The sequence below is a fragment of the Salmo salar genome, chromosome 19, assembly GCF_965601325.2.
Source record: "Salmo salar chromosome 19, fSalSal1, whole genome shotgun sequence".
In the NCBI taxonomy this organism is placed as follows: domain Eukaryota; kingdom Metazoa; phylum Chordata; class Actinopteri; order Salmoniformes; family Salmonidae; genus Salmo; species Salmo salar.
The window spans coordinates 13,216,386-13,242,954 of NC_138309.1; the positions used below are offsets into that span (position 1 = coordinate 13,216,386).

Consider the following 26,569-nt stretch of genomic DNA (forward strand, 5'->3'; position numbering starts at 1 on the left):
AGTTTTGAGAATGAAACAAATATTCATTTTCACAAAGTCTGCTGCCTCAGTTTGTATGATGGCAAATTGCATATACTCCAGAATGTTATCAAGAGTGATCAGATGAATTGCAATTAATTGCAAAGTCCCTCTTTGCCATGCAAATGAATTGAATCCCCCAAAAACATTTCCACTGCATTTCAGCCCTGCCACAAAAGGACCAGCTGACATCATGTCAGTGATTCTCTCGTTAACACGTGTGAGTGTTGATGAGGACAAGGCAGGAGATCACTCGGTCATGCTGATTGAGTTCGAATAACAGACTGGAAGCTTCAAAATGAGGGTGGTGCTTGGAATCATTGTTCTTCCTCTGTCAACCATGGTTACCTGCAAGGAAACACGTGCCGTTATCATTGCTTTGCACAAAAAGGGCTTCACAGGCAAGGATATTGCTGCCAGTAAGATTGCACCTACATTGTTGTGAAGAAGGCTTCAGGGCACCGAAGAAAGTCCAGCAAGCACCAGGACCTTCTCCTAAAGTTGATTCAGCTACGGGATCGGGGCACCACCAGTACAGAGCTTGCTCAGGAATGGCAGCAGGCAGGTGTGAGTGCATCTGCACTCACAGTGAGGCGAAGACTTTTGGAGGATGGCCTGGTGTCAAGAAGGGCAGCAAAGAAGCCACTTCTCTCCAGGAAAAACATCAGGGACAGACTGATATTCTGCAAAAGGTACAGGGATTGGACTGCTGAGGACTGGGGTAAAGTCATTTTCTCTGATGAATCCCCTTTCCGATTGTTTGAGGCATCTGGAAAAAAGCTTGTCCAGAGAAGAAAAGGTGAGCGCTACCATCAGTCCTGTGCCATGCCAACAGTAAAGCATCCTGAGACCATACATGTGTGGGGTTGCTTCTCAGCCAAGGGAGTGGGCTCACTCACAAATTTGCCTAAGAACACAGCCATGAATAAAGAATGGTACCAACACATCCTCCGAGAGCAACTTCTCCCAACCATCCAGGAAGAGTTGTGACGAACAATGCCTTTTCCAGCATGATGGAGCACCTTGCCATAAGGCAAAAGTGATAACTAAGTGGCTCGGGGAACAAAACATCAATATTTTGGGTCCATGGCCAAGAAACTCCCCAGACCTTAATCCCATTGAGAACTTGTGGTCAATCCTCAAGAGGCGGGTGGACAAACAAAACCCACAAATTCTGACAAACTCCAAGCATTGATTATGCAAGAATGGGCTGCCATCAGTCGGGATGTGGCCCAGAAGTTAATTGACAGCATGCCAGGGCGGATTGCAGAGGTCTTGAAAAAGAAGGGTCAACACTGCAAATATTGACTCTTCGCATCAACTTCATGTAATTGTCAATAAAAGCCTTTGACACTTATAAAATGCTTGTAATTATACTTCAGTATTCCATAGTAACATCTGACAAAAATATCTAAAGACACTGAAGCAGCAAACTTTGAAAATTAATATTTGTGTCATTCTCAAAACTTTTGGCCACGATTGTAGACGCTGAAGGCAGATATGAGACATATGGTCCACCTAGTGGGCATTTAAACATTATCTGACCAGATTACTGCAGTGAGCCTGAAAACAAAAGGTATCCCAATGGGCTAGCTAGACGCAGGCTTCAGAAGACATAGCTTGGAGCATGTGTTATAGTGGTCAGCTTAAACACCATATAACATGGGTCCCTAGAAATGTGAAGGTGACATGATTCAATGAAATTCTTAAATAGAAACCATTGACAATTCTCATAATTGTATTTTTTGGTCTTTCTTGAAAATAACAAAAACACATAAAACATTCAGTAACTGAGGTGACGTCTTGTAAAGGCAATATAGACGAGCAAATCAAAGACAATGATATGTTGGTGAGTTCTGGTGGGGCCTTGTAACTAGCAAACAATGTCAAGTTCTGGCTTCCTTAAAACAGAGCATCTCAAATGTGAATTTTCTTCCAATAATACTAAGCAAATTCTAATCTATTTAATACATTCAAATAAATCCAGGATAAAAGATTAAAACCTGTTAAAATGTCTCAGTTTTGCAGTGATTCTAAAGTCTGTAGCTCTTGGTGTGGTTAAACCCAAACCAATAACAGAAAGGAATCTGTAGAAATGTTCAGGTATGATACATACATTACGTCTGTATGCACAATGGCTTTAGTATTTTAATCCTCTTTCAGCAAATAGAATTATACACAAACACGCTCACATGCATACAAATGCTCTCGCACCATCACTCACTGTAGGATGGAGTCCGAATAGTTCTAAATTGCTTCCTTTTCTCAAATCCTTTCCTTTGTGACCAGTAATAGATGAAATGTCATGACAGGTCAGTCATTCTGCTAGCTTCCTTTAGGGCCAGTACTTGACTTGAACTGAAATTGGTTCCGGTATTCATTTTGGGTGCCAGATACTTTTTAGCTAATGGGAACAGGAGCTCAAGCAGTAAAACATTTGAGGTGCCTGTACTCAGGTCCGGTGAGCTCCTACCCAAGTAAAGCACTGTTCAGGGCCTCTTCGTTTCCTTTCCCTATCTAAGACCTTTAGGACTCAAGTCTGTGCTACATCTTCCATGGGCAAAGAGCGTGAATAATGTTTTCGTGTTGGAATGGATATCAGACATCTGAGACAGAGGCTTAAAACTCAAAAAGGCCCACCTTCCCATAATACAAAAATGGCCAACAAACAAATGTTAACACAGCATCCCCCAGAGAAATAATAGCATCCTAGCAACATTACCAAAAACAAGCAACGAAAACAATTGTTCTGCACAGCTTTGTGTGTTAAACTCAAGTTACCTGTTTGTGTGAAATTAACTTGTTCCTTTCTTTTAATGTTTCACATTAAGAAATGGCACCAGTGATTCAAAATTGCATTCTTTTGGATGATTTTGCATTAGTCACAGAAGGTAGATTGAGCTAGTGTTATTTCTTCTTTTACACTGAGGGTACAAAACATTAAAGAACACCTGCTGTTTCCATGAGACTGACCAGGTGAATCCAAGTGAAAGCTATGATCCCTTATTGAAGGATTTTCAAGCCTTGAGACATGGATTGTGTATGTGTGCCAATCAGATGGTGAATGAGCAAGACAAAAGATTTAAGTGTCTTTGAATGGGTTATGGTAGGTGCCAGGCGCACCAGTTTGTGTCAAGAACTGCAACACTGCTGGGTTTTTCTCGCTCATTGGTTTCCCATGCTTATCAAGAATGGTCCACCACCCAAAGGACATCCAGCCATCTTGACAACTGTGGGAAGCATTGGAGTCAACATGGGCCAACATCCCTGTGGAACACTTTTGACACCTTGTAGAGGCCATGCCCCGATGAATTAAAGCTGTTCTGAGGGCAAAGGGGGGTGCAACTCAATATTAGGAAGGTGTTCCTGATGTTCATACACTCAGTGTATATACACACATGCATTCAACTCAAAATGGATCTGAAAATCTAAACAAAATTCAAACTCCCTTTTCACCACTTAATAGAGTTAGCTATAAAAATCGCAAGGCAGTACACAAAACACAAGTTTGCATGGAGACTTAGCTGTCAGATATGCAGCACGGTGAGTGAAGGATTCTTGGATAGTATCATTCAAAACAGGAATAGTCAGCAGTAGGAATATTCTCTTCATCCTGTTCTGAACACACCTGGTGTTGTTTTGTAGTTAGGCTTCAGATTCACAGTATGCTTGGAAAGAAGAAAGGAAGGAAGGAAGGAAGGAAGGAAGGAAGGAAGGAAGGAAGGAAGGAAGGAAGGAAGGAAGGAAGGAAGGAAGGAAGGAAGGAAGGAAGGAAGGAAGGAAGGAAGGAAGGAAGGAAGGAAGGAAGGAAGGAAGGAAGGAAGGAAGGATAGCTGACACGAGACACCAGAGAGCGTCATCACCAACTGGAGTGTGAATGCATATCTACCATCGTCTGACCTGCAGAGAGAAGCAGAGAAACAGTTGATTAAATACACAGTAATAATACCTACTGTTGGTCTTTCTACACATAGAAGTATTTCTACTGACAGGGGGTATTATCCTAATTGACATGAAGCTATTGCCCACAGCTAACCCCCCCCCAAAAAATATATATAAATACCCTACCTGAATTTAAATATTTCCTGACTATAAATTGTAACCATTATGTATTCTAGTGTCAGTGCTGTTTCCCAGTGTTCATTCCCATCCATATTGACCGGAGAGAATATGATATGGAGGATGTATTCAGTACTCACAGTGCCATCACTTTACCACTGGGGGGGAACATAGCTGTAGGTGGGTACGCCTGGGTGTCGGTATGTGGGCATTGTAACTTGGTGGGGGGTGGGGGAGTGCGTCAACAAAGTTCCTGGAGAAAGGAAGGAGGTGGGAGAGGTCCGGAAATTAGACAGCGCAAAACCCATTTATTTAACACTGTTGCGAGCGGATTGTGTGTATTAAAACGTTTTTAAAAAATGGTAAACGCATAAAAACAAATTCTAAATGGAACTCACCGGCTGACATGGCCATAGTGGTCCCTGCTATCATCCCCATGGCTACGCCGTTGTGGGGGCGGGACTGGTGGTGCATGGGCGGGGCATACATGGCTGCTGGCATCCCATTGGACTGGACCACTGTAGTGTGATGAATGACATGGGGTGGGGCTGCGTACAGAGGCTGTGTGTAGTAAGTGCCTTGCTGCTGAGAGAGAGAGACAAGTGTTATTAGGTACAGTTTTATGAAACAGAATGTAATATTTTAAACTGTATATACAGTTGAAGTCAGAAGTTTACATACACCTTAGCCAAATACATTTAAACTCAATTTCACAATTCCTGACATTTAATCCCAGTAAAAATGCCCCGTCTTAGGTCAGTTAGGATCACCACTTTATTTTAAGAATGTGAAATTTCAGAATAATAGTAGAGAGATTTATTTCAGCTTTTATTTTTTCATAACATTCCCAGTGGGTCAGAGGTTTACATACACTCAATGAGTAATTGGTAGTGTTAACTCGAAATGACACAACGACAAGGTTCCAGTTTAACAAAGTTTACTATACCGTATGAACACACTCTAGGCTAGGTCCATCAACCACAAGACTTCCTGCACAGGCGCACTCTTGACTGAGTGATAGCCCCGTAATAACAGAAATATAGGGATACTTAAAACATGAACTTAACAATCTCCCCCTTTTCTTTAAAGACAAATTAAACATCAACAACATAATTAAAAATGTCCAAGTATTATTCAAGTTCCCCATTACAAATGGGTTGTGTGACCGTTTATATTTGTATTACTCAAGCTGCCACTTTCCATTACTGAGAGCCTGTAGGAGGAGAGCCTGTAGGAGGAGAGCCTGTAGGAGGAGAGCCTGTAGGAGGAGAGCCTGTAGGAGGAGAGCCTGTAGGAGGAGAGCCTGTAGGAGGAGAGCCTGTAGGAGCACAAGACCGGATGCTCCTTTTTCAGTCAGACAGTCAGCAAGCTGTTCCTTTGTGGTCGACCACAGAATCCGCTGGATTCTCTGTGCTTGAATAAGTTCCTTGCTGCTGCTAATCTCAAGACGAAGTCTTTTCTCTGTGACAGACTTGGTTGACTTCAAAGCATCAACTAATGAGTAGTTAGTTGTCAGTGACACAAACTACAGGTAGAATGTGCCGTTTTGTCTCACCAGTGGTAAGCTCTGAGAACAGAGTTGCAAGAAAGATCGCATTGTCAATTCCATCCGCAAGAGCAAGTGTTTCTCCAGCAAGTGTGCTTCGGACAACCCTTCTGATCCTTTTTGACTGCCAACAGATAGGTGAGAATCTTCCTCCTTCACCCATTAACACGATTAGATGTCCACCTTGTGTGCCTCCATCTGTAAGGTTCCCTAGCGAAGCATCACTGAAGACAACTAGTTTCAAAAGAGTCATCTTTTCCAACATGCTGAAACTTTAAAGTCACTTGTTGTGATTTCAGTTTACGAACAACTTTGTTTGCCTCATGAATGGTTTGTACAGTGGCGTGTTTTGTGTTAGATGCCAAGTTGCAACCATCAAACATTACATCAGGTCTACTCTGTCTAGCAACCCATAAACTTTGTCCTATCTTTGAACTCAATTGATTAGCTTCAATTCCACAGAGGGCAATTCCTTTGTACGGCTCTTGAAGAATCCATGTGAATGGGTTGAAGATTCTTGATATAGCTCTCCTGTTGCATCAGTATTGTTCCATCAACTGTAATAAACTCTATGCCAACATAACAAAAATGATCATGCTCCTCACGGCCGACCTGGAAAACAGCTTTGAGGTTTGGAATCACAGTTGTAGCAAAGGTCTGTGAGCCACCCCAGATAAAATCATCAACATGACAGGCAAGTACTCCAGTCACATTGCAGTCTTGATCAAGCCAATAGAAGACTGCAGGATCCACTTGTGACATTTTTCCACCTGTATTCAGCATTGTTGCCTTGATTTTGTTGTACCAGTAGAGTGATGCATCTGCCAGTCTATACACACACTTCTTTAGTTTCCACAGTGTTCCTTCGCATTTAGCTTCAGGCGGAGGTCGGATGTGAATGTCCCTTGACAGCTCTGTTCCCTGCTAAAATGCAGATTTGATGTCTATGGAATTAAGTTTCCATTTTTTCTGGCAGATCACTGACATCAGCAATCGGAGTGACTCTGAGGCGCATGTCGGTGAGTCTTTTGGGAGTTGTTTAGCAGCCAGCTCCTCAAAACCTCTAGACGTGCTTTAGGCACTATTCCAGTTAAGGATTCTTTAAGGGTACACACCCACCTTGTTGAGACACATTTTTGGCCAATGTCTTTGACTTCCTCAAACACTCCATTTTTCCTCCAATTACTGAGCTCATCTAGCTTAGCTGAGTCAAATGACACGTCCTTTGTTTCAAGTACATCATTTTGAATGTCATTCTGTTTTTCTCGATTTTCCATTGGTTCAATTCTGAGATTATCTACAAGTGACAGGTCAGCTGACCCTGTTGTACCAGACAGTGTAGCTGGTTCAGAGTACTGCAAGTTGTACCAGTTTTGGTGTTTTCCTTTGGCTTTTCCTGCTCGTCCAATGACGGTTGCTGTATGTGGAATACCACTTTCTCTGTCCATGTATTTAACAGTTTGTCCAGTTTTCAGATTGGAACAACCATGTTCTCTTAACACGTGGCTGTTGAATGTTTTCCTCATTTGAACGCTCAACAGTATTATCTGTGGCATGGTTGAAGTTCTCTGCTTCCTTTCCTGCCAGTTTGCATATAATTGGATGTGACATCTGGTAGGTTTGTGTCTGTTACCGTGTCCTTTTCATTAGGATGATTCTCAGCAACAGCCCCTCTATCTTGATGATCATTTACTTTCCGCAATCTTGAGTGATGCACCCTGACAATGATGCCTCCGTGCCTCACAAATATCACCACACCATCTTGGCCAATGACTACTCCCGGTCCCTTCCACTCTTGACAGTCAACTCGTTTGTAGTACACTTTGTTTCCAGTTTCGTACTTCTCATCGGTGGGTCGTAGCTGTTTACGCAGAGCCCTGCGAATTCTTTCTGAGCACTCTGCTTCAGTGAACGCTTTTCTCGCTGCATGTAGTGCTGAAAGGTGCTGTCCCACCCATGTACTCACACTGGTCCCTTCTAGTGCTGGTGGCTTGTCAACCAGTACAGAGGGAAAATTAGGGTTCTGCACCAACACTAGTTGGTATGGGCTGTAACCATGAACATTGTGCATTTTGCTATCAAAGCCCAATCTAGGGCTGTGTTCGTCACATCCATTGTCTTGCTTAACTTTCAGCATGATCTCTGTGAGTGTTTGATTATGTCTCTCCAGAAGTCCATTGCTCCATGGACTGTATGCAGCAGTTGTCTTTACTTCCATGTTGAAGTTCTCTGCCATTTCTCTTATTTCATTATTATTGAATTCTCCTCCATTGTCACTGTACAATTTCTGGGGAGGGCCATGCACACATATCCAGGAATGCATGAAGTGCTTGACGATGTCACTGGGTTTCTTTGTATTCACAATGCTTCCAGCGCTGAAGTGTGTGAAGTGGTCGATTATGTGAAGGTACCACACACTTGGTGCTAACTCATGTAGATCTACAGCCACTGTTTCATTGTATTTGGAAGCTAGTGGCAACCAACAGCTAGTTTGGGCATAGGTTTACTGTATTTTTGACATGTCTCACAACTGTTAACTTCTCTAGGGTAGGGGGCAGTATTTTGACGTCCGGATGAAAGGCGTGCCCGTAGTAAACTGCCTGCTACTCAGTCTCAGAAGGTAGGATATGCATATTATTAGTAGATTTGGATAGAAAACACTCTGAAGTTTCTAAAACTGTTTGAATGATGTCTGTGAGTATAACAGAACTCATATGGCAGGCAAAAACCTGAGAAAAATCCAACCAGGAAGTGTGGAAATCTGAGGTTTGTAGTTTTTCAAGTGATTGCCTATACAATATACAGTGACTTAGGGTTCATTTTGCACTTCCTAAGGCTTCCACTAGATGTCAACAGTCTTTAGAACGTTGTTTCATGCTTCTACTGTGACTGGGGAGAGAATAAGAGTATATGGAGTCAGATGACTGAGAGAATGACATGAGTTCTGTGGCGCGTGCTCACGTGAGAGTTAGCTGTGTTCCTTTTCTTTTTTGAAGACCATGGGATTGTCCGGTTGGAATATTACTGAAGATTTATGATAAAAACATCCTAAAGATTGATGCTATACATCGTTTGACATGTTTCTACGAACGTAAATATAACTTTTTTTGACGTTGTCGTGACATTTTGTGTGCGCTTCCTGCAAACAAAAAGGAGGTATTTGGACATAAATGATGGACTTTATCGAACAACACAAACATTTATAATGCCATTTCTGATTTTAGTTGACTCCAAAATGGCGGGTATCTGTATTGCTTGTTGTTGGTGTCTGAGCGCTGCACTCAGATTATTACAAAATGTGCTTTCGCCGTAAAGCTTTTTGGAAATTTGACACAGTGGTTGCATTAACCTCTCTGGGGTATGTGGGACGCTAGCGTCCCACCCGCGGGACACTATTCAACAGCCAGTGAAATAGCAGGGCGGCAAATTCAAAACAAAAATCTCATAATTCAAATTTCTCAAACATACAACTATTATATCCCATTTTAAAGATACAGTTCTCGTTAATCCAACCACATTGTCCGATTTCAAAAAGGCTTTACGGCGAAAGCATAACATTAGATTATGTTATGACAGCGCCGAGACAAGAAAAACCACAGCCATTTTCCAAGCAAGGAGAGGCGTCACAAAAACCAGAAATACAGCTAAAATTAATCATTAACCTTTGATGATCTTCATCAGATGGCACTCATAGGACTTCATGTTACACAGTACATGTATGTTTTGCTCGATAAAGTTCATATTTATATCCAAAAAACCCATTTTACATTGGCGTGTAATGTTCAGAAATGTTTTGCCTCCCAAAACTTCCGGTGAATGAGCACATCAATTTACAGAAATACTCATCATAAACGTTGATAAAATATTAAACAGTTATTCAAAGAATTATAGATACACTTCTCCTTAACTATCTGCTGTAGAATGGAAATACTCATCATTATTCCCTGAACTGCTAAGTAACTTCTGAAGTCTGTCAACTGTAGCATGTCCAAACTGTTTGTGAAGCTTTAACAATACTTTGTGTTTTTCTTTTGTGTTCATGTTCTCAGTGACTGTCAGAATCTCCATGTGCTCTGTGTCCATCAGAATCTCATTTTTACATGGACTCTGTGTGATGTCTTTGTCTAAAATGTTTACACAATAGTGGCCTGAGGTAGTAAGTTCAAGAGTCACTGGTTGTTTAAACATCACTGCCTTGTCATTTTTTATGTCTAGTACAGCCCCTGCCTTCTTGAGGGAAGCTTTGCTTAATAATATGGGAATATCTGTAGGGACCATCTCTGTTTCAATGTGACACTTAGTCTGACCAATTTTTGCTGGTATCTTAACTCTCTTGGTAGAATGGACAATTCTCCCATCTCCAAATTTGAAAGCTCTGTTGCTTGGTGTGTCAATCATATTTTGTACTTCTTTCATATTTAGTTCACTGATATAGCTATCAAGCCATTTTGCGCCACACACTGTCCGTGTACATGCAGTATCAATCACAGCAGATCCTAAGGATTCAACTATAACATTTACATTTAAGTCATTTAGCAGACGCTCTTATATAAAAATCTCAGTATCAGAAGCAGATTCATTTGAAAACAGTGTAATGTTACACTGCTCTCTCTCTCTGTGTGTACATTTTCCTCTGATAGTTTAACTTGTTCATTTTTATGAGGACAGTCTTTAACCCAATGGTAAGTGCTTTTGATCTCCTTCCATATTTGTCCAGTGGATTTGTGCCGGGAAATAGCGCCCTCTTCTGGTTGTCTTGAGAACGTGGCCTTTTGGCGCCTTTTCTCTGCTGCTCAGTGTAATATGCTGCGTCACTCACTTGCATTCCATCTGTTAACGGCGCGACAGACGTCTTTTCACAAAAAAATATTTTTAGTGCCAACTTCATTGATGCAAAAGTCAGCATAGTACAAGCAGTCAAAGCCAACTGTTTCCCCCTACCATCTAGACTGGCAGTATCTAGCAACTTGAAAGCTAACACTGCATCTGGGAGAACCATGTCGTACTTCCGCATCCTACTGTACCTCTGTTCGAAATCAATGATGTAATCCGTCATTGCAACCGAAATATCTCTCGTAACACTGTCAAAGTTTGAATATGACTCGTAGGCACGGTCTTTCTCTTCTTTAAGAAATACAGAATCCAGTGCTCTGATCAAAGTTCCCATACCATCATGTTCAAATCCTCAACCGATATTTCCAGTGCTGTATCTCTCGCTCTTCCCTCGAGCGATAATACCACCGCAAGTGCTTGCTTTTTCGCGTCCAGATTCCAAGTTAATTTTTCCAACTTTCGTACGACCTCTTCTCGTCGAAGCGAGGTGGCACATTGTAGTTATTAGCCAGCCTCTGCTACCAATGTTAACTCAATGACACAACGACAAGGTTCCAGTTTAACAAAGTTCACTATACCGTATGAACACACTACATGGTAGCCATTCCACTCTAGGCTAGGTCCATCAACGACAACACTTCCTGCGCAGGGGCACTCTTGAATGAGTGATAGCCCCATAATAACAGAAATATAGGGATACTTAAAACATGAACTTAACAGGTAGCATTGCCTTTAAATTGTTTAACTTGGGTCAACGGTTTCATGTAGCCTTCCACAAGCATCCTACAATAAGTTTGGTGAATTTTGGCCCATTCCTCCTGACAGAGCTGGTGTAACTGAGTCAGGTATGTTGCTTCAATATATCCACATAATTTACCTGCCTCATGATGCCATCTATTTTGTGAAGTGCACCAGTCCCTCCTGCAGCAAAGCACACCCACAACATGATACTGCCACCCCCGTGCTTCACGGTTGGGATGGTGTTCTTCGGCTTGCAAGCATCCCCCTTTTTCCACCAAACATAACAATGGTCATTATGGCCAAACAGCTCTATTTTTGTTTCATCAGACCAGAGGACATTTCTCCAAAAAGTACAATCTTTATCCCCATGTGGAGATGCAAATCCGTAGTCTGGCTTTTTTAATGGCGGTTTTGGAGCAGTGGCTTCTTCCTTGCTGAGCGGCCTTTCAGGTTATGTCCATATAGGACTCGTTTTACTGTGGATATAGACACTTTTGTACCCGTTTCCTCCAGCATCTTCACAAGGTCCTTTGCTGTTATTCTGGGATTGATTTGCACTTTTCGCACCAAAGTACGTTCATCTCTAGGAGACAGAACGCGTCTCCTTCCTGAGAGGTATGATGGCTGTGTGGTCCCATGGTGTTTATACTTGCATACTATTGTTTGTACAGATGAACGTGGTACCTTCAGGTGTTTGGAAAGTGCTCCCAAGGATGGACCAGACTTGTAGAGGTCTACAATTTTGTTTCTGAGGTCTTGCCTGATTTCTTTTGATTTTCCCATGTCAAGCAAAGAGGCACTGAGTTTGAAGGTAGGCCTTGAAATATATCCACAGGTACACCACCAATTGACTCAAATTATGTCAATTAGCCTAAAGCCATGACATCATTTTCTGGAATTTCCCAAGCTGTTAAAAGGCACAATCAACTTAGTGTATGTAAACGTCTGAGCCACTGGAATTGTGATACAGTGAATTATAAGTGTAAATAATCTGTCTGCAAACAATTGTTGGAAAAATTACTTGTGTCATGCACAAAGTAGATGTTCTAACTGACTTGCCAAAACTATACTTTGTAAACAAGAAATTTGTGGAGTGAAAGACGAGTTTTAATGACTCCAACATAAGTGTATGTAAACTTCCGACATCAACTGTAACTGCCTTAATGTTGCCCCAGGAAGAGTAGTGACACCTACTGTCACTGCCTTAATGTGACCCCAGGAAGAGTAAATACCAAAACAAATGTCAGTGCCGCAGTAAGACAAGTACAACTACAGCAGCAAGCTAATGTGTATCTTAACTGTCTAAGGCAGACCTATGTAACTGTTATGACCTTGTAGCAATGCAGCTATAAATACCAATTCTGCAGTACAACAAATAAGTTAAACAGGTTCAGTTACATCATACTACTTCAGACAGTAGAGGCAGATGATGTCAGTTGACTAACTGACTGACTGACTGACCTGTGTGTAGGGGATCTGTTGGGGGTAGGTGCTCCTCACAGGGAAGACTGCTGCAGGATAGAGGTTGGGTGATGAGGAGTAGGGTGGGACAGCCCCCGTGGTGGGCGAGCAGGTCATTTTAAAAGGAGTGCCCGGAGCGTAACCTATAAGAGAGGGTTTCAGAGATATAAACACACAGCAAGGAGAGACGTTGTTAACACACCGTCTAGGCTATTACACATTTTAACAGGAGAAAAAAAAAAAATATATATATATATATATATATATATATATATACATTTTAGGCCTTTGTCCATTGACAGGGTTCCCCAACTGGTGGCCCGTGGGCCGAATTTGGTCCGCCGGTGGTTTTATTTGGCCCACCATGTTCTGAGCAACAAAAATATATACAGTTGATGTCGGAAGCTTACACACACTTAGGTTGGAGTCACTAAAACTAGTTTTTCAACCACTCCACAATTGTCTTGTTAACAAACTATAGTTTTGGCAAGTCGGTTAGGACATCTACTTTGTGCATGACAAGTAATTTTTCCAACAATTGATTACAGACAGATTATTTAACTGTATCACAATTCCAGTGGGTCAGAAGTTTACATACACTAACTTGACAGTGCCTTTAAACAGCTTGGAAAATTCCAGAAAATTATGTCATGGCTTTAGAAGCTTCAGATAGGCTAACTGACATTATTTGAGTCAATTGGATTTGTACCTGGGGATATACACTGCTCAAAAAAATAAAGGGAACACTTAAACAACACAATGTAACTCCAAGTCAATCACACTTCTGTGAAATCAAACTGTCCACTTAAGAAGCAACACTGATTGACAATAAATTTCACATGCTGTTGTGCAAATGGAATAGACAACAGGTGAAAATGATAGGCAATTAGCAAGACACCCCCAATAAAGGAGTGGTTCTGCAGGTGGTGACCACAGACCACTTCTCAGTTCCTATGCTTCCTGGCTGATGTTTTGGTCACTTTTGAATGCTGGCGGTGCTTTCACTCTAGTGGTAGCATGAGACGGAGTCTACAACCCACACAAGTGGCTCAGGTAGTGCAGCTCATCCAGGATGGCACATCAATGCGAGCTGTGGCAAGAAGGTTTGCTGTGTCTGTCAGCGTAGTGTCCAGAGCATGGAGGCGCTACCAGGAGACAGGCCAGTACATCAGGAGACGTGGAGGAGGCCGTAGGAGGGCAACAACCCAGCAGCAGGGCCGCTACCTCCGCCTTTGTGCACAGGAGGAGCACTGCCAGAGCCCTGCAAAATGACCTCCAGCAGGCCACAAATGTGCATGTGTCTGCTCAAACGGTCAGAAACAGACTCCATGAGGGTGGTATGAGGGCCCGACGTCCACAGGTGGGGGTTGTGCTTACAGCCCAACACCGTGCAGGACGTTTGGCATTTGCCAGAGAACACCAAGATTGGCAAATTCGCCACTGGCGCCCTGTGCTCTTCACAGATTAAGCATGTGACAGACGTGACAGAGTCTGGAGACGCCGTTGAGAACGTTCTGCTGCCTGCAACATCCTCCTGCATGACCGGTTTGGCGGTGGGTCAGTCATGGTGTGGGATGGCATTTCTTTGGGGGACCGCACAGCCCTGCATGTGCTCGCCAGAGGTAGCCTGACTGCCATTAGGTACCGAGATGAGATCCTCAGACCCCTTGTGAGACCATATGCTGGTGCGGTTGGCCCTGGGTTCCTCCTAATGCAAGACAATGCTAGACCTCGTGTGGCTGGAGTGTGTCAGCAGTTCCTGCAAGAGGAAGGCATTGATGCTATGGACTGGCCCGCCCGTTCCCCAGACCTGAATCCAATTGAGCACATCTGGGACATCATGTCTCGCTCCATCCACCAACGCCACGTTGCACCACAGACTGTCCAGGAGTTGGCAGATGCTTTAGTCCAGGTCTGGGAGGAGATCCCTCAGGAGACCATCTGCAACCTCATCAGGAGCATGCCCAAGCGTTGTAGGGAGGTCATACACACTACTGAGCCTAATTTTGACTTGTTTTAAGGACATTACATCAAAGTTGGATCAGCCTGTAGTGTGGTTTTCCACAAATCCAGACCTCCATGGGTTGATAAATTGGATTTCCATTGATTATTTTCGTGTGATTTTGTTGTCAGCACATTCAACTATATAAAGAAAAAAGTATTTAATAAGATTATTTCATTCATTCAGATCTAGGATGTGTTATTTTAGTGTTCCCTTTATTTTTTTGAGCAGTATATTTCAAGGCCTACCTTCAAACTCAGTGCCTCTTTGCTTGACATCATAGGAAAATCAAAAGAAATCAGCCAAGACCTCAGACAAAAAGGACCTTGTGAAGATGCTGGAGGAAACAGGTACAAAAGTATCCATATCCACAGTAAAACAAGTCCTATATCGACATAACCTGAAAGGCTGTTCAGCAAGGAAGAAGCCACTGCTCCAAAACCGCCATAAAAAAGTCAGACTACGGGTTGCAACTGCACATGGGGAAAAATATCGTACTTTTTGGAGAAATGTCCTCTAGTCTGATGAAACAAAAATATAACTGTTTGGCCATAATGACCATCATTATGTTTGGAGGAAAAAGGGGGATGCTTGCAAGCCGAAGAACACCATCCCATCTGTGAAGCACGGGGGTGGAAGCATCATGTTGTGGGTGTGCTTTGCTGCAGGGGGGACTGGTGCACTTCACAAAATAGATGGCTTCATGAGGAAGGAAAATTATGTGGATATATTGAAGCAACATCTCAAGACATCCGTCAGGAAGTTAAAGCTTGATCGCAAATGGGTCTTCCAAATGGACAATGACCCCAAGCATACTTCCAAAGTTGTGGCAAAATGGCTTAAGGTCAACAAAGTCAAGGTATTGGAGTGGCCATCATAAAGCCCTGACCTCAATCCTATAGAAAATTTGTGGGCAGACTGAAAAAGTGGGTGCGAGCAAGGAGGCCTAAAAACCTGACTCAGTTACACCAGCTCTGTCAGGAGGAATGGGCCAAGATTTACCCAACTTATTGTGGGAAGCTTGTGGAAGGCTACCCGAAACATTTTGACCCAAGTTAAACAATTTAAAGGCAATGCTACCAATTACTAATTGAGTGTATGTAAACTTCTGACCCACTGGGAATGTGATGAAAAAAATAAAAGCTGAAATAAATCTCTACTATTATTCTGACATTTCACATTCTTAAAATCAAGTGGTGATCCTAACTGACCTAAGACAGGGAATTTTTACTAGGATTAAAATGTCAGGAATTGTGAATTTAAAAAAAAATGTATTTGGCTAAGGTGTATGTAAACTTCCGACTTCAACTGTAATATATACAGTGGATATAAAAAGTCTACACACCCCTGTTAAAATGCCTGGTTTTTGTGATGTAAAAGAATGAGACAAAGAAATCATGTCAGAACTTTTTCTACTGTTAATGTGACCTATAATGTGAATAATTCAATTGAAAAACAAACTGAAATCTTCGAGGGGGGGAAATGAAAAATAAAAACCTTACAATGACCTGGTTGCATAAGTGTGCACACCCTCTTATAACTGGGGATGTGGCTGTGTTCAGAATTAACCAATCACATTCAAACTCATGTTAAATAGAAGTCATTACACACCTGCCATCATTTAAAGTGACTGATTAATCACAAATAAAGTTCAGCTGTTCTAGTAGGATTTGACATTTTCTTAGTTGCATCACAGAGCAAAAGCCATGGTCCGCAGAGAGCTTCCAAAGCATCAGAGGGATCTCATTGTTGAAAGATATCAGTCAGGAGAAGGGTACAAAATAATTTCCAAAGCATTACATATACCATGGAACACAGTGAAGACAGTTATCATCAAGTGGAGAAAATATGGCACCACAGAGACATTACCAAAAACTGGATGTCCCTCCAAAATGTATGAAAAGACGAGAAGAAAACTGGTCAGGGAGGCTTCCAAGAGGCCTACAGCAACATTAAAGGAACTGCAGGAATTTCTGGAAAGTACTGGCTGTGTGCTACATGTGACAACAATCTCCCGTATTCTTCATATGAATGGGCTATGGGGTAGGGTGGCAAGACAGAAGCCTTTTCTTACAATGAAAAACATCCAAGCCCGGCTGAAGTTTACAAAAACAAACAAGTCCCCCAAAAGCACGTGGGAAAATGTGTTATGGTCTGATGAAACCAAGGTTGAACTTTTTGGCCATAATTCCAAAAGGTATGTTTGGCGCAAAAACAACACATCACCCAAAGAACACCATACACACAGTGAAGCATGGTGGTGGCAGCATCATGCTTTGGGGCTGTTTTTCTTCAGCTGGAACCAGGGCCTTAGTCAGGGTGGAGAGAATTATGAACAGTTCCAAATACCAGGCAATTTTGGCACAAAACCTTCAGGCGTCCGTTAGAATGCTGAAGATGAAGTTCTCCTTTCAGCACGACAACGACCCAAAGCACACATCCAAATCCACGAAAGCATGGCTTCACCAGAAGAAGATTAACGTTTTGGAATGGCCCGGTCAGAGCCCAGACCTGAATCCAATTGAACATCTCTGGGGTGATCTGAAGAGGGCTGTGCACAGGAGATGTCCTCGCAATCTGACAGATTTGGAGCGCTTTTGCAAAGAAGAGTGGGCAAATATTGCCACATCAAGATGTGCCATGTTAATAGACTCCTACCCAAAAAGACTGAGTCCTGTAATAAAATCAAAAGGTGCTTCAACAAAGTATTAGTTTAAGGGTGTGCACACTTATGCAACCAGGTTATTGTGAGATTTTTATTTTTCCCCCTCAAAGATTTCAGTTTGTTTTTCAATTGAATTGTTCACGTTATAGGTCACATTAAAAGGTGGAAAAAGTTCTGACATGATTTATCTTTGTCTCATTATTTTACATCACAAAAACCTGGCATTTTAACAGGGGTCTGAAGACTTTTTAAATCCACCACACGCACACACACACACAACCAGTCAAAAGTTTGGACACAACCTATTCATTCCAAGGTTTTTATTTTTACTATTTTCCACATCATAGAATAATAGTGAAGACATCAAAACTATGAAATAACACATATGGAGTCATGTATAAAAAAAGTATTAAACAAATCAAAATATTTTATACATTACATTTTTCAAAGTAGCCACCCTTTGCCTTGATGCCAGCTTTGCACACTCTTGGCATTCTCTAAACCAGCTTCATGAGGTAGTCACCTGGAATGCATTTAAATTAACAGGTGTGCCTTGTTAAAAGTTAATTTGTGGAATTTCCTTCTTAATGCGTTTGAGCCAAACAGTTGTGTTGTGACAAGGTAGGGATAGTATACAGAAGTAGCCCTATTTGGTAAAAGACCAAGTCCATATTATGGCAAGAACTGCTCAAATAAGTAAAGAGAAACGACAGTCCATCAGTACTTTAAGACATGAAGGTCAGTCAATCCAGAAAATGTCAAGAACTTTCAACGTTTCTTCAAGTGCAGTCAAAAAAACCATCAAGCACTATGATGAAACTGGCTCTCACGAGGACTGTCACAGGAAAGGAAGACCCAGAGTTACCTCTGAGTTACCAGCCTCAGAAATTGCAGCCCAAATAAATGCTTCAGAGTTCAAGTAACAGACACATCTCAACATCAACTGTTCAGAGGAGATTGTGTGAATCAGGCCTTCTTGGTCGAATTGCTGCAAAGAAACCACTACTAAAGGACACCAATAAGAAGAGACTTGATTGGGCCAAGAAACACAAACAATGTACATTAGACCGGTGGAAATCTGTCCTTTGGTCTGAGGAGTCCATATTTGAGATTTTTGGTTCCAACCGCCGTGTCTTTGTGAGACGCAGAGTAGGTGAACGGATCATCTCCGCATGTTTGGTTCCCACCATGAAGCATGGAGGATGTGTGATGGTGCTTTGCTGGTGAAACTGTCTGTGATTTATTTAGAATTCAAGGCACACTTAACCAGCATGGCTACCACAGAATTCTGCAGCAATAAGCCATCCCATCTGGTTTGCGCTTAGTGGGACTATCGTTTGTTTTTCAACAGGACAATGACCCAAAACACACCTCCAGGCTGTGTAAGGGCTATTTGACCAAGAGGGAGAGTGATGGAGTGCTGAAAAACCTTTGAATGAGTATGTGTATCCAAACTTTTGACTGGTACTTTATACCACGGGTATGACAAAACATGTATTTTTACTGCTCTAATTACGTTGGTAACCAGTTTATAATAGCAATAAGGCACCTTGGGGGCTTGTGGTATATGGGCAGTATATACCACAGCCAAGGGCTGTATCCAGGCACTCCGAGTTGCGTCATGCATAACACTAAGGTTGTGGGTTCAATTCCTAGGGATGACATACAAAAACAATCTATGCACTCACTGTACAAGAGTAGGCTACATGCAGCTCTCTGAGAGGGACTGATAACTCACCTGTGGGGAAGGCTGGGTGGTTGGCTCCAGGGTGGTACATGTTGGGAGTGTAAGCAGGGCCAGCTGAGTACCCCCCAGGAAATCCAGCTGCAGGGTCAAAGGTCATATATAAGTGACAAGAAAATCAGAAGCTCAGACATACATTTAGAGAAACAGTGTGTGTTAATTACCCACTGGTCTGTTTGGGTGGTATACATTTCCCAATCCATTACACACTAGTTACACTGCTTACCTGGGTATCCTACTAAATGTCCCTTAGGGTTGACATAGGGGACCCCTGTTGGTGCAGGGTTGTACACTGGGTTCATAATGCACTCTTTTCAGATACTGCAACAAAGACAAGACACATTGTTGAGAAAATGTATTCAGATTTTTTTTTTTTACAAAGTATTTTATTCAGTGGCTAAGTAACTAGCTAACGTTACATTGATCAATGATTTTTTGTCATTCATAATTAGCTATCATACGGCGCCCTTTCGCTTAAACGTAATGGGACCCTTGCCTTGATCGCAGCAGTAGCTAACATTAGCTAGCTAAATGTATGTTGGTTATCGAAATATAAAATGCCTAGCGTAGCTAGCAAGCTAGATTTAAACAAACTAGATTTAAAACATGTTATTGTCCGTCTGTGCTGATAAATTTCATCAGGTAGCTATAGTAATTTAGCTAGCTACCTAACAGACATGCGTTTATCAATAGGCGATGCAGTAACTCCACAAAAACACAAGGGCCGGGCGTTTAGCATCTAACGTTCTCTATTTATCTTGTACTGGCTCTTCCAGTCACCCTTCAACTATCTCTTCGTCTTTGCCAATATTGGCAACAGGTTTAACAATAGATGTCAACTGTGATGTTAGCTCTAGTTTTCAATGATACTCACAGTTGTAATTTCTCAGTTTCCGACTGCTGTTCTTTGGCTCGACTCTTTACTTTTGGGTATTGTATTTTGGTTCTCACTGGTTGAGTTGACACTTTTTTTATGCTTGGCTCACTGCACACAAAAATGATCCAGCAGCTGGCGTCACTTCCGAGTACAGCTTGTGGCGCTGTCACGAAAACTGGGATCTCAGGAAAAACAAGGTCAAATCATGACGTTGGTGATCTTTAAGTCGGAAAGTCGGAGCTCTAGAAAGATGCCCGAGTTTCCGACATGGAATTCCGAGTTAGATGACCGTTCAAAACCATTTTTCTCAATCGGTGCTCGTTTTTCCCGACTTCCCAGTTATCTTGAAGGCATTGACATCGTAATTCAGGGATTTACGAGTTCCGAGTTCCCAGTTATTCTGAAAGCTGTATGAAGCTCATCTTGCCCATGTCACATGATGTGGTACTGTATAAAATGTTTACTTTCGCTTTACTGTCTCTCTGGGTCTGGGACGGCATTTATGTGAAACATTTTATACTCCATTATATAACTCATATATCCCAAGTAGAGTAAAAAAAACACATAGGCAACGTCTGTCTGGAACCAAATAATTACGAAGTTGTACAAGTTATCATATTGGACCTGTTTAGGTGCTGGCATTGCTCAGCAATACATTATTCATACAAAACCGGTATCAAACCTGAAAGAAGCATTCTTGCATCCATCGAATAACAATTCTAACCACGAGTATTACACTATTATACAACGGGTGGGTCTAATCCTGAATGTTGATTGGTTAAAAGCGTATTCCAGTCGGTGTCTATTCCACAAATTACCACTGGCTAAATCTAATACCTTAACCCTCCTGCTGTGTTCTGGTCGAATTGGACCGATTTACAACTTTTCTCTCTGAAAAAAATGTAGTTAATTTCATCTGATTGTCATAAGGTTCCATGACTTTGTCCACACAGGGCATCTGAACACACACAATACATTTTGGGTGTTTTATTTAACTTTTGTACACCTGTGGTGTTCCCGGTCATTTTGACCAGTCATTAGAAATGAATGGGTGAGACTACAATTACTGTATAAAATTTAGTTCAGGCACATGCCCATTCATCAGATGGACACACTTCCTCTCCCAGACCCCCACATGCATGTGTGTTTGAGCACATACACACACCTCACTCCATCTTGGCTTCCATGGCAACTCCCAACCCCCAAGGGAACCTTTCCTCAATATAATATTTCCCCGCAGGAACCACACCCGTTAACATTCTAACAAACAATCGCAACATTGTTTCAATAGTATATGGAACTTTTCTCGCAGCTCTGGTATATAAAGCTTTTTTGAGGCCTTGCTCACAATTCATTCTGTGGCAGCACAATGACCAAACGATAGACTTTATGTGAGGCTCTTGATCATAACTTTGATCATGACACTGGTGAGGAGAAGAGAGTCCTTGTTAAACTTGGACATAAAGTAGTCTATGATAAATAGCACAATTTGTTTCATCTGAGTATTTGTTGTAGTCAAAATAATCCATACATTATGCTATTTTTTTTTACTCAAAAACGAGTTGTATGAGCTCAGATCAATGAGGCCTACAGGCCATAAATAGCAAATAGAAGTTCAAAACAAGTAATGTTAACAAGAACTTAAGTTGATAAAAAGATCTAACACAACATTAGGTGTTAATATATGTATTATTATGGATTTATAGCTGGGGCGGTCATTTTGGACCGGGAACACAGAATTAATTAACATGAAATGAACATAATAGGAAGGTTAAAATGCCTATTTAGCCTGTTCCATCTGACTGTGCAATCGACTGTCTCATCAGCCCAGGCAGGGAAGTTATTAACTTGATCTCCACTATAAAAAGCATATAGACATTATCACATTTATTTTTGTCTAACATTCAGCCAGTCGAAATCATGAATCACCTGGCATCATTTTCATGGATATATACAAAGAAATGTAAATTGAAAAAATGTAAAACGAAACGAAGTGCAGATTGTTTGCGGTCTTTCCAGCTTCAGTTTGAAGTGATTGTGTTAGCTGTGTTGTTTGCTAGCTCCTCTGAACAACAGTGTCCTAACGAGAAAACACATTTTCTATGCCACCCGAAATCGTGCCTCATTAGCTTATTGTTATGGATGTATCCAAATAAATGTCACTAGAAAACAGTTGATCCCCAAGAGGTTAAACAAATGCAGCTACTGTTATTCTGTCTGCACTGTTTGAAGTTAGCCGTAGTTGGCAAGCAAGGGATAAGAACGTTGCCAGCCAGTATGGCAATGGAACATTTAGACCGAACGACTGGGTCACGTCCATAGACACAGAACAAAAAGACTCAACGTCTGGGTCTTGTCTTTGGCAACTGAACCAATTGAACGACCCGCCGGCTTGGGTAGCAACCATAGATTTGTTTCGCGACAATATCTTGTGGAAGGAAGAAATAGTATGAATAAATTCATCAAAATAAAGTTTTTAATGAACATCTGTCAATCATTATTTATGTTGGTAATATGTGCCAATATCCTCCAAACAACGCCTTCGAGGGCATTATCACTTAATTAGGGCAACCCACAGAATAGAAACAGTAAACCATACTACAAATTTAAGGATGGACTCTAAGGGGTAAAAATCTAAACTGACTGTAGATCAGCTGCGAGGGCCGCTGTATGACCGACAAAGGTCCTAACAGGAACACAAAGTAAAATACACCAATTATAATTTACGACAAAACGTTGATCATGGGATTATCATTTGTCTCCTTCTTTATTATTGAAGATAGCGGGTCAGAGTAAATATTTAATTTAGAAATGCATGATTTATCGTTGCCATACAAAAATGTCCGGGACCTGACTGGATTTCGCGTTTGTCTTCCCACTTTACCAACCCGGTCTGGGTCCATCGAATTAAATGCGTGACAATATCACCGCCGTGATTTAGCTAGTATTTAGAAATTGTCCATTTTAATACATTTTAGTTAAGAATTTATGCTGTAAAACACTGTTCATCGGTCGTTATTCTAAATTTAGCAAATTATGTCGGCAGCGGCGGTCGGAGGGGCGTCCTCTTGCATCGGCGCAGCCGCTGCCAGTTGTAGCTCAGCTGGGTCGTCCTATGTTGCAGCGGGCGGAGAAGTGGGAATAGCAGGCAGGCTACCTAGTCGGGTTCTGGAGCATGTGTTCTCCTATCTGGACTTGTATGATTTGATGCGGTGCTCGTTGGTGTGCTGGCACTGGAACAACTGCCTCGCGGATGAGAACAGTGAGGTGTGGCGGAGTCTGTGCGCTCGCTCTCTTAGTGAAGAGGCACTGCGCTCCGACATTCTTTGCAATCTGACAACATACAAGGGAAAGGTAGCTCACTAGCTAAGCTAATAACGTTTGTTTACTATTTGAAGACCGAAGTGAAGGCCTATAGCTGTTACAGATTTTTATTTAAATCCAGAAGATACCACATTGTGAAAAGATCACAAACCCAATGAGCACACATTAACTTGCCATTCAATCATAGCCTAGGCTACTCATCAATGGTATTAGTCACCCTGTCTGTCATGCACAGACTAGTGGCTAGCCTTCTATACACACACGTCCAGTTGTTTATGCAGCAACGCCAGCATTAAATACGATCCATCAGCATGGTGCAATTATTTCCTTGAATTAGATCATATTTTAAGTAAAATGGAATAGCAATGATTTTTGGTTGCTGGTATGCATGTTGATTCTGCTCTCAATCACTTGGATTTATGTCCTCTTCAAAACCCTAGCACATCTTTGTCTGCCTCTCCTGCAGCTCAAGTCCTACCTGCACGCTCTGAGTTCCCACGACTGCTCACGCAACGTCTATGTGAAGAAGAACGGTTTCACCCTTCACCGCAACCCCATCGCCCAGAGCACCGACGGAGCCCGCGGAAAGATCGGCTTCTCTGAGGGCCGCCATGCCTGGGAGATCTGGTGGGAGGGGCCCCTGGGGACCGTGGCAGTGATCGGCATTGCCACCAAGCGTGCTGCCATGCAATGCCAGGGCTATGTGGCCCTCCTGGGCAGTGACGACCAGAGCTGGGGCTGGAATCTGGTGGATAACAACCTGCTCCACAATGGGGAGGTCAACGGGAACTTCCCTCAGTGCAACAACGCACCCAAATACCAGGTAGGTTAACGTTTTTCTCCTGGGTCGTATTGATAAGTACACACCATAGCAAAATGTTTTGCAACGGAAACGACAGCTAAGCAGTGAGTTTAGTGCCGGAGTTCAGGGACTTTGTCACCATGGGGTAGGCTGCAAATAGAGGAATAGACAACATATCGTATGCATGAACTAAAAAATGTTCTATTGAAGTTCAAAGCCGTTGTTTTAGGCTGATGACCCATCCCAATGAAGTGATTCTAGTTGAAATATTATAAACAGTTATTTGTGGGATGAGTTATGCCTGTGCAGTAGAATGCATGTCAAGAAGAACGCTACCTTAAATTAGAAGTTCTCTCAACAGTAATCATGTATTAATTGTAGCGTGAAAGAGAAGCCGTTCCCTGTATTGTAGCTGTTACTTATTGTCATATTACTTTCTAGTGTAATGGTGTCCGTCCACAGATTGGGGAGAGGATACGAGTGATTCTTGACATGGATAACAAGACCCTGGCCTTCGAGAGAGGCTTTGAGTTTCTGGGAGTGGCCTTCAGAGGGCTGCCTAAAGCCTGCCTCTTCCCGGCCGTCTCGGCTGTCTATGGCAACACTGAGGTGACCATGGTCTACCTTGGCAAGCCTTTGGATGGGTAGCACCGCCACAACACCAGCTGGTGCCACGTCACATCAGGTGTGCCAAGGATAATGACTGATGGTTGACACCGAGAGGACTCTAAACTAATATGCCACAACCACAGGAATGGACTACAAAATCAACATGGATGAGAGTGAACTATTGATGGACAAGAGAATTTGACTAGGATGGGGGAAGTGATCATTGATGGACAATAGGGTTTGACTAGGGTTTTGGGAAGTGATCATTGATGGAGGGTGGGGGACTGGGGGCTGTTTCAAAGGTGTTTCTGACACAACGTGGATCCTATCCACTTCAGCTGCTGGACCATTTTATTTACAGTACGGGAGGACTTTACTTATTTTTGTATGTTATTTTATGAAGTAACAACACTGAGTCCTGTACATGCGGACGGTTTTATGATGTCTGTTCCTATGAGGCAAAACCAAATATGAACTGTGGCAAATAAAGACAAATCACAATGTATATGTGACAATGCAAGCTGTAACATTTCTAGAGTACACGTGTAACTGCCATGGATGGAACAGCAACGGGGACACTTCAGAGGACTATACCGTATGGGACACTTGGAAAAGACTGCTTCAGTAGAAAAGCTAGTCATTGCAGTATAACTGAAATGTCTCCTCTTCAGATACATTGTATAGGAGAGCAGAAGTGAGGAGACTATGCTACTGTGAATCCATTTTAATTGTGGTGGTATTCATCATAGTATTTCATTATTTATTTATAGGTTTTAATTCGTGGTACTATTGAAGAGGTCATGGAACCTTCAAAATAAAGTCTACCTGGTGCGTCTCTAATTGATTGTGTTTCGTAATGCTTCCACAAGAGGGCAATCATTGACTTCTATATTCTATATAAAATAAGAACCACCCAATGATATTTGTTGTGACATCTGTGAATGTATTGTAATGCTTTTTAAAAAAAATTATAAACTGCCTTAATTTTGCTGGACCCCTTGGCAGCAGCTAATGGGGATCCTTAATACATACAAATAGGACATTGACTTACTTCCCAAATTGAAAGCCACCTTTCAATGTCTAGTCATATTGCACTCTCCCTTTATCTACAATCAAATTATTTTTGTTTTGTCTGACTTTCTCATACAGTTGGTGTTTGTGGGCTGAGTTAACTGCAGCATAGTGTAGGTCTTTGACATTTCCTATGCCCAAGGTTATCTTAAGTAAAGCAGGTGAAAAGTGTTGCCAGGTTTCTGATATAAACTGAACAAAAATATAAACGCAACATGTAATGTGTTGGTCCCATGTTTCATGAGCTGAAATAAAAGATCAAGAATTTTCCATACTCACAAAAACCTTATTTCTCTCAAATTCTGGGACAAATGTGTTTCTATCCCTTTGCCAAGATAATCCATCCATCTGACAGGTGTGGCATATCAAGAAACTGATTAAACAGCATGATCTTTACACCTTGTGCTGGGGACAATAAAATGCCACTCTAAAAATGTGCAGTTTTGTCATACAACACAATGCCACAGATGTCTCAAGTTTTCAGGGAGCGTGCAATTGGGAAAGGGACTGCAGGAATTTCCACCAGAACTTTTGCCAGAAAATGTCATGTTAATTTCCCTACCATAGGCTGACATCAGCAAACTGCTCGCCCACACAACGCCATACACTCAGTCTGGCATCTGCCCGGTACAGTCGAAACCGAAATTCATCTGTGAAGAGCACACTTCTCCAGTGTTCCAGTGGCCATCGAAGGTGAGCATTTGCCCACTGAAGTCGGGTCAAGACCCTGGTGAGGACAACGAGCACACAGATGAGCTTCCCTGGGACGGTTTCTGAGAGTCAGATGTGCAGAAATCCTTCGGTGGTGCAAACCCAC

The 26,569-nt window shown here is 42.1% G+C and overlaps 2 protein-coding genes across 6 annotated transcripts; one reads left to right on the top strand and one right to left on the bottom strand.

Moving 5' to 3' along the window:
- Nucleotides 1-1,738: 1,738 nt before the first annotated feature.
- On the bottom strand, nt 1,739-20,344 carry LOC106578472 (myelin-associated neurite-outgrowth inhibitor). Of its 4 annotated transcripts, none has more exons than XM_014157299.3 (7): nt 19,944-20,344; nt 19,296-19,390; nt 19,064-19,150; nt 12,659-12,801; nt 4,476-4,662; nt 4,218-4,330; nt 1,739-3,918 (listed from the first exon to the last, which is right to left on the bottom strand). In XM_014157299.3, the coding sequence occupies exons 2-6, from the start codon at nt 19,369-19,371 to the stop codon at nt 4,230-4,232; spliced, it is 594 nt and encodes a 197-aa protein (XP_014012774.2). In that variant the 5' UTR covers nt 19,372-19,390; nt 19,944-20,344; the 3' UTR covers nt 1,739-3,918; nt 4,218-4,229. The 4 variants fall into 4 exon arrangements, with proteins under 4 accessions (XP_014012774.2, XP_014012775.2, XP_082821753.1 ...); XM_014157300.3 differs by having other exon boundaries at nt 4,476-4,659; nt 19,944-20,332; XM_082965627.1 differs by lacking the exon at nt 19,944-20,344 and adding an exon at nt 17,765-17,848 and having other exon boundaries at nt 4,476-4,659.
- A 2,316-nt stretch (nt 20,345-22,660) lies between these two features.
- LOC106578473 (F-box/SPRY domain-containing protein 1-like) lies at nt 22,661-25,521 on the top strand. Of its 2 annotated transcripts, none has more exons than XM_014157302.3 (3): nt 22,661-23,300; nt 23,737-24,093; nt 24,535-25,521. In XM_014157302.3, the coding sequence occupies exons 1-3, from the start codon at nt 22,983-22,985 to the stop codon at nt 24,718-24,720; spliced, it is 861 nt and encodes a 286-aa protein (XP_014012777.1). In that variant the 5' UTR covers nt 22,661-22,982; the 3' UTR covers nt 24,721-25,521. The 2 variants fall into 2 exon arrangements, with proteins under 2 accessions (XP_014012777.1, XP_014012776.1); XM_014157301.3 differs by having other exon boundaries at nt 22,663-23,300; nt 24,514-25,521.
- Nucleotides 25,522-26,569: the final 1,048 nt, after the last annotated feature.

Coding starts and splice junctions, on each gene's coding strand:
- LOC106578473 (XM_014157301.3), top strand. CDS start 22,983: ATGTCGGCAGCGGCGGTCGGAGGGGCGTCCTCTTGCATCGGCGCAGCC. Junction 23,301..23,736: donor TGACAACATACAAGGGAAAG/GTAGCTCACTAG, acceptor CCTCTCCTGCAG/CTCAAGTCCTACCTGCACGC. Junction 24,094..24,513: donor ACAACGCACCCAAATACCAG/GTAGGTTAACGT, acceptor ATTACTTTCTAG/TGTAATGGTGTCCGTCCACA.
- LOC106578472 (XM_014157299.3), bottom strand. CDS start 19,371: ATGAACCCAGTGTACAACCCTGCACCAACAGGGGTCCCCTATGTCAAC. Junction 19,151..19,295: donor ACATTTAGTAGGATACCCAG/GTAAGCAGTGTA, acceptor TTGACCCTGCAG/CTGGATTTCCTGGGGGGTAC. Junction 4,331..4,475: donor CACTATGGCCATGTCAGCCG/GTGAGTTCCATT, acceptor TCCTTTCTCCAG/GAACTTTGTTGACGCACTCC.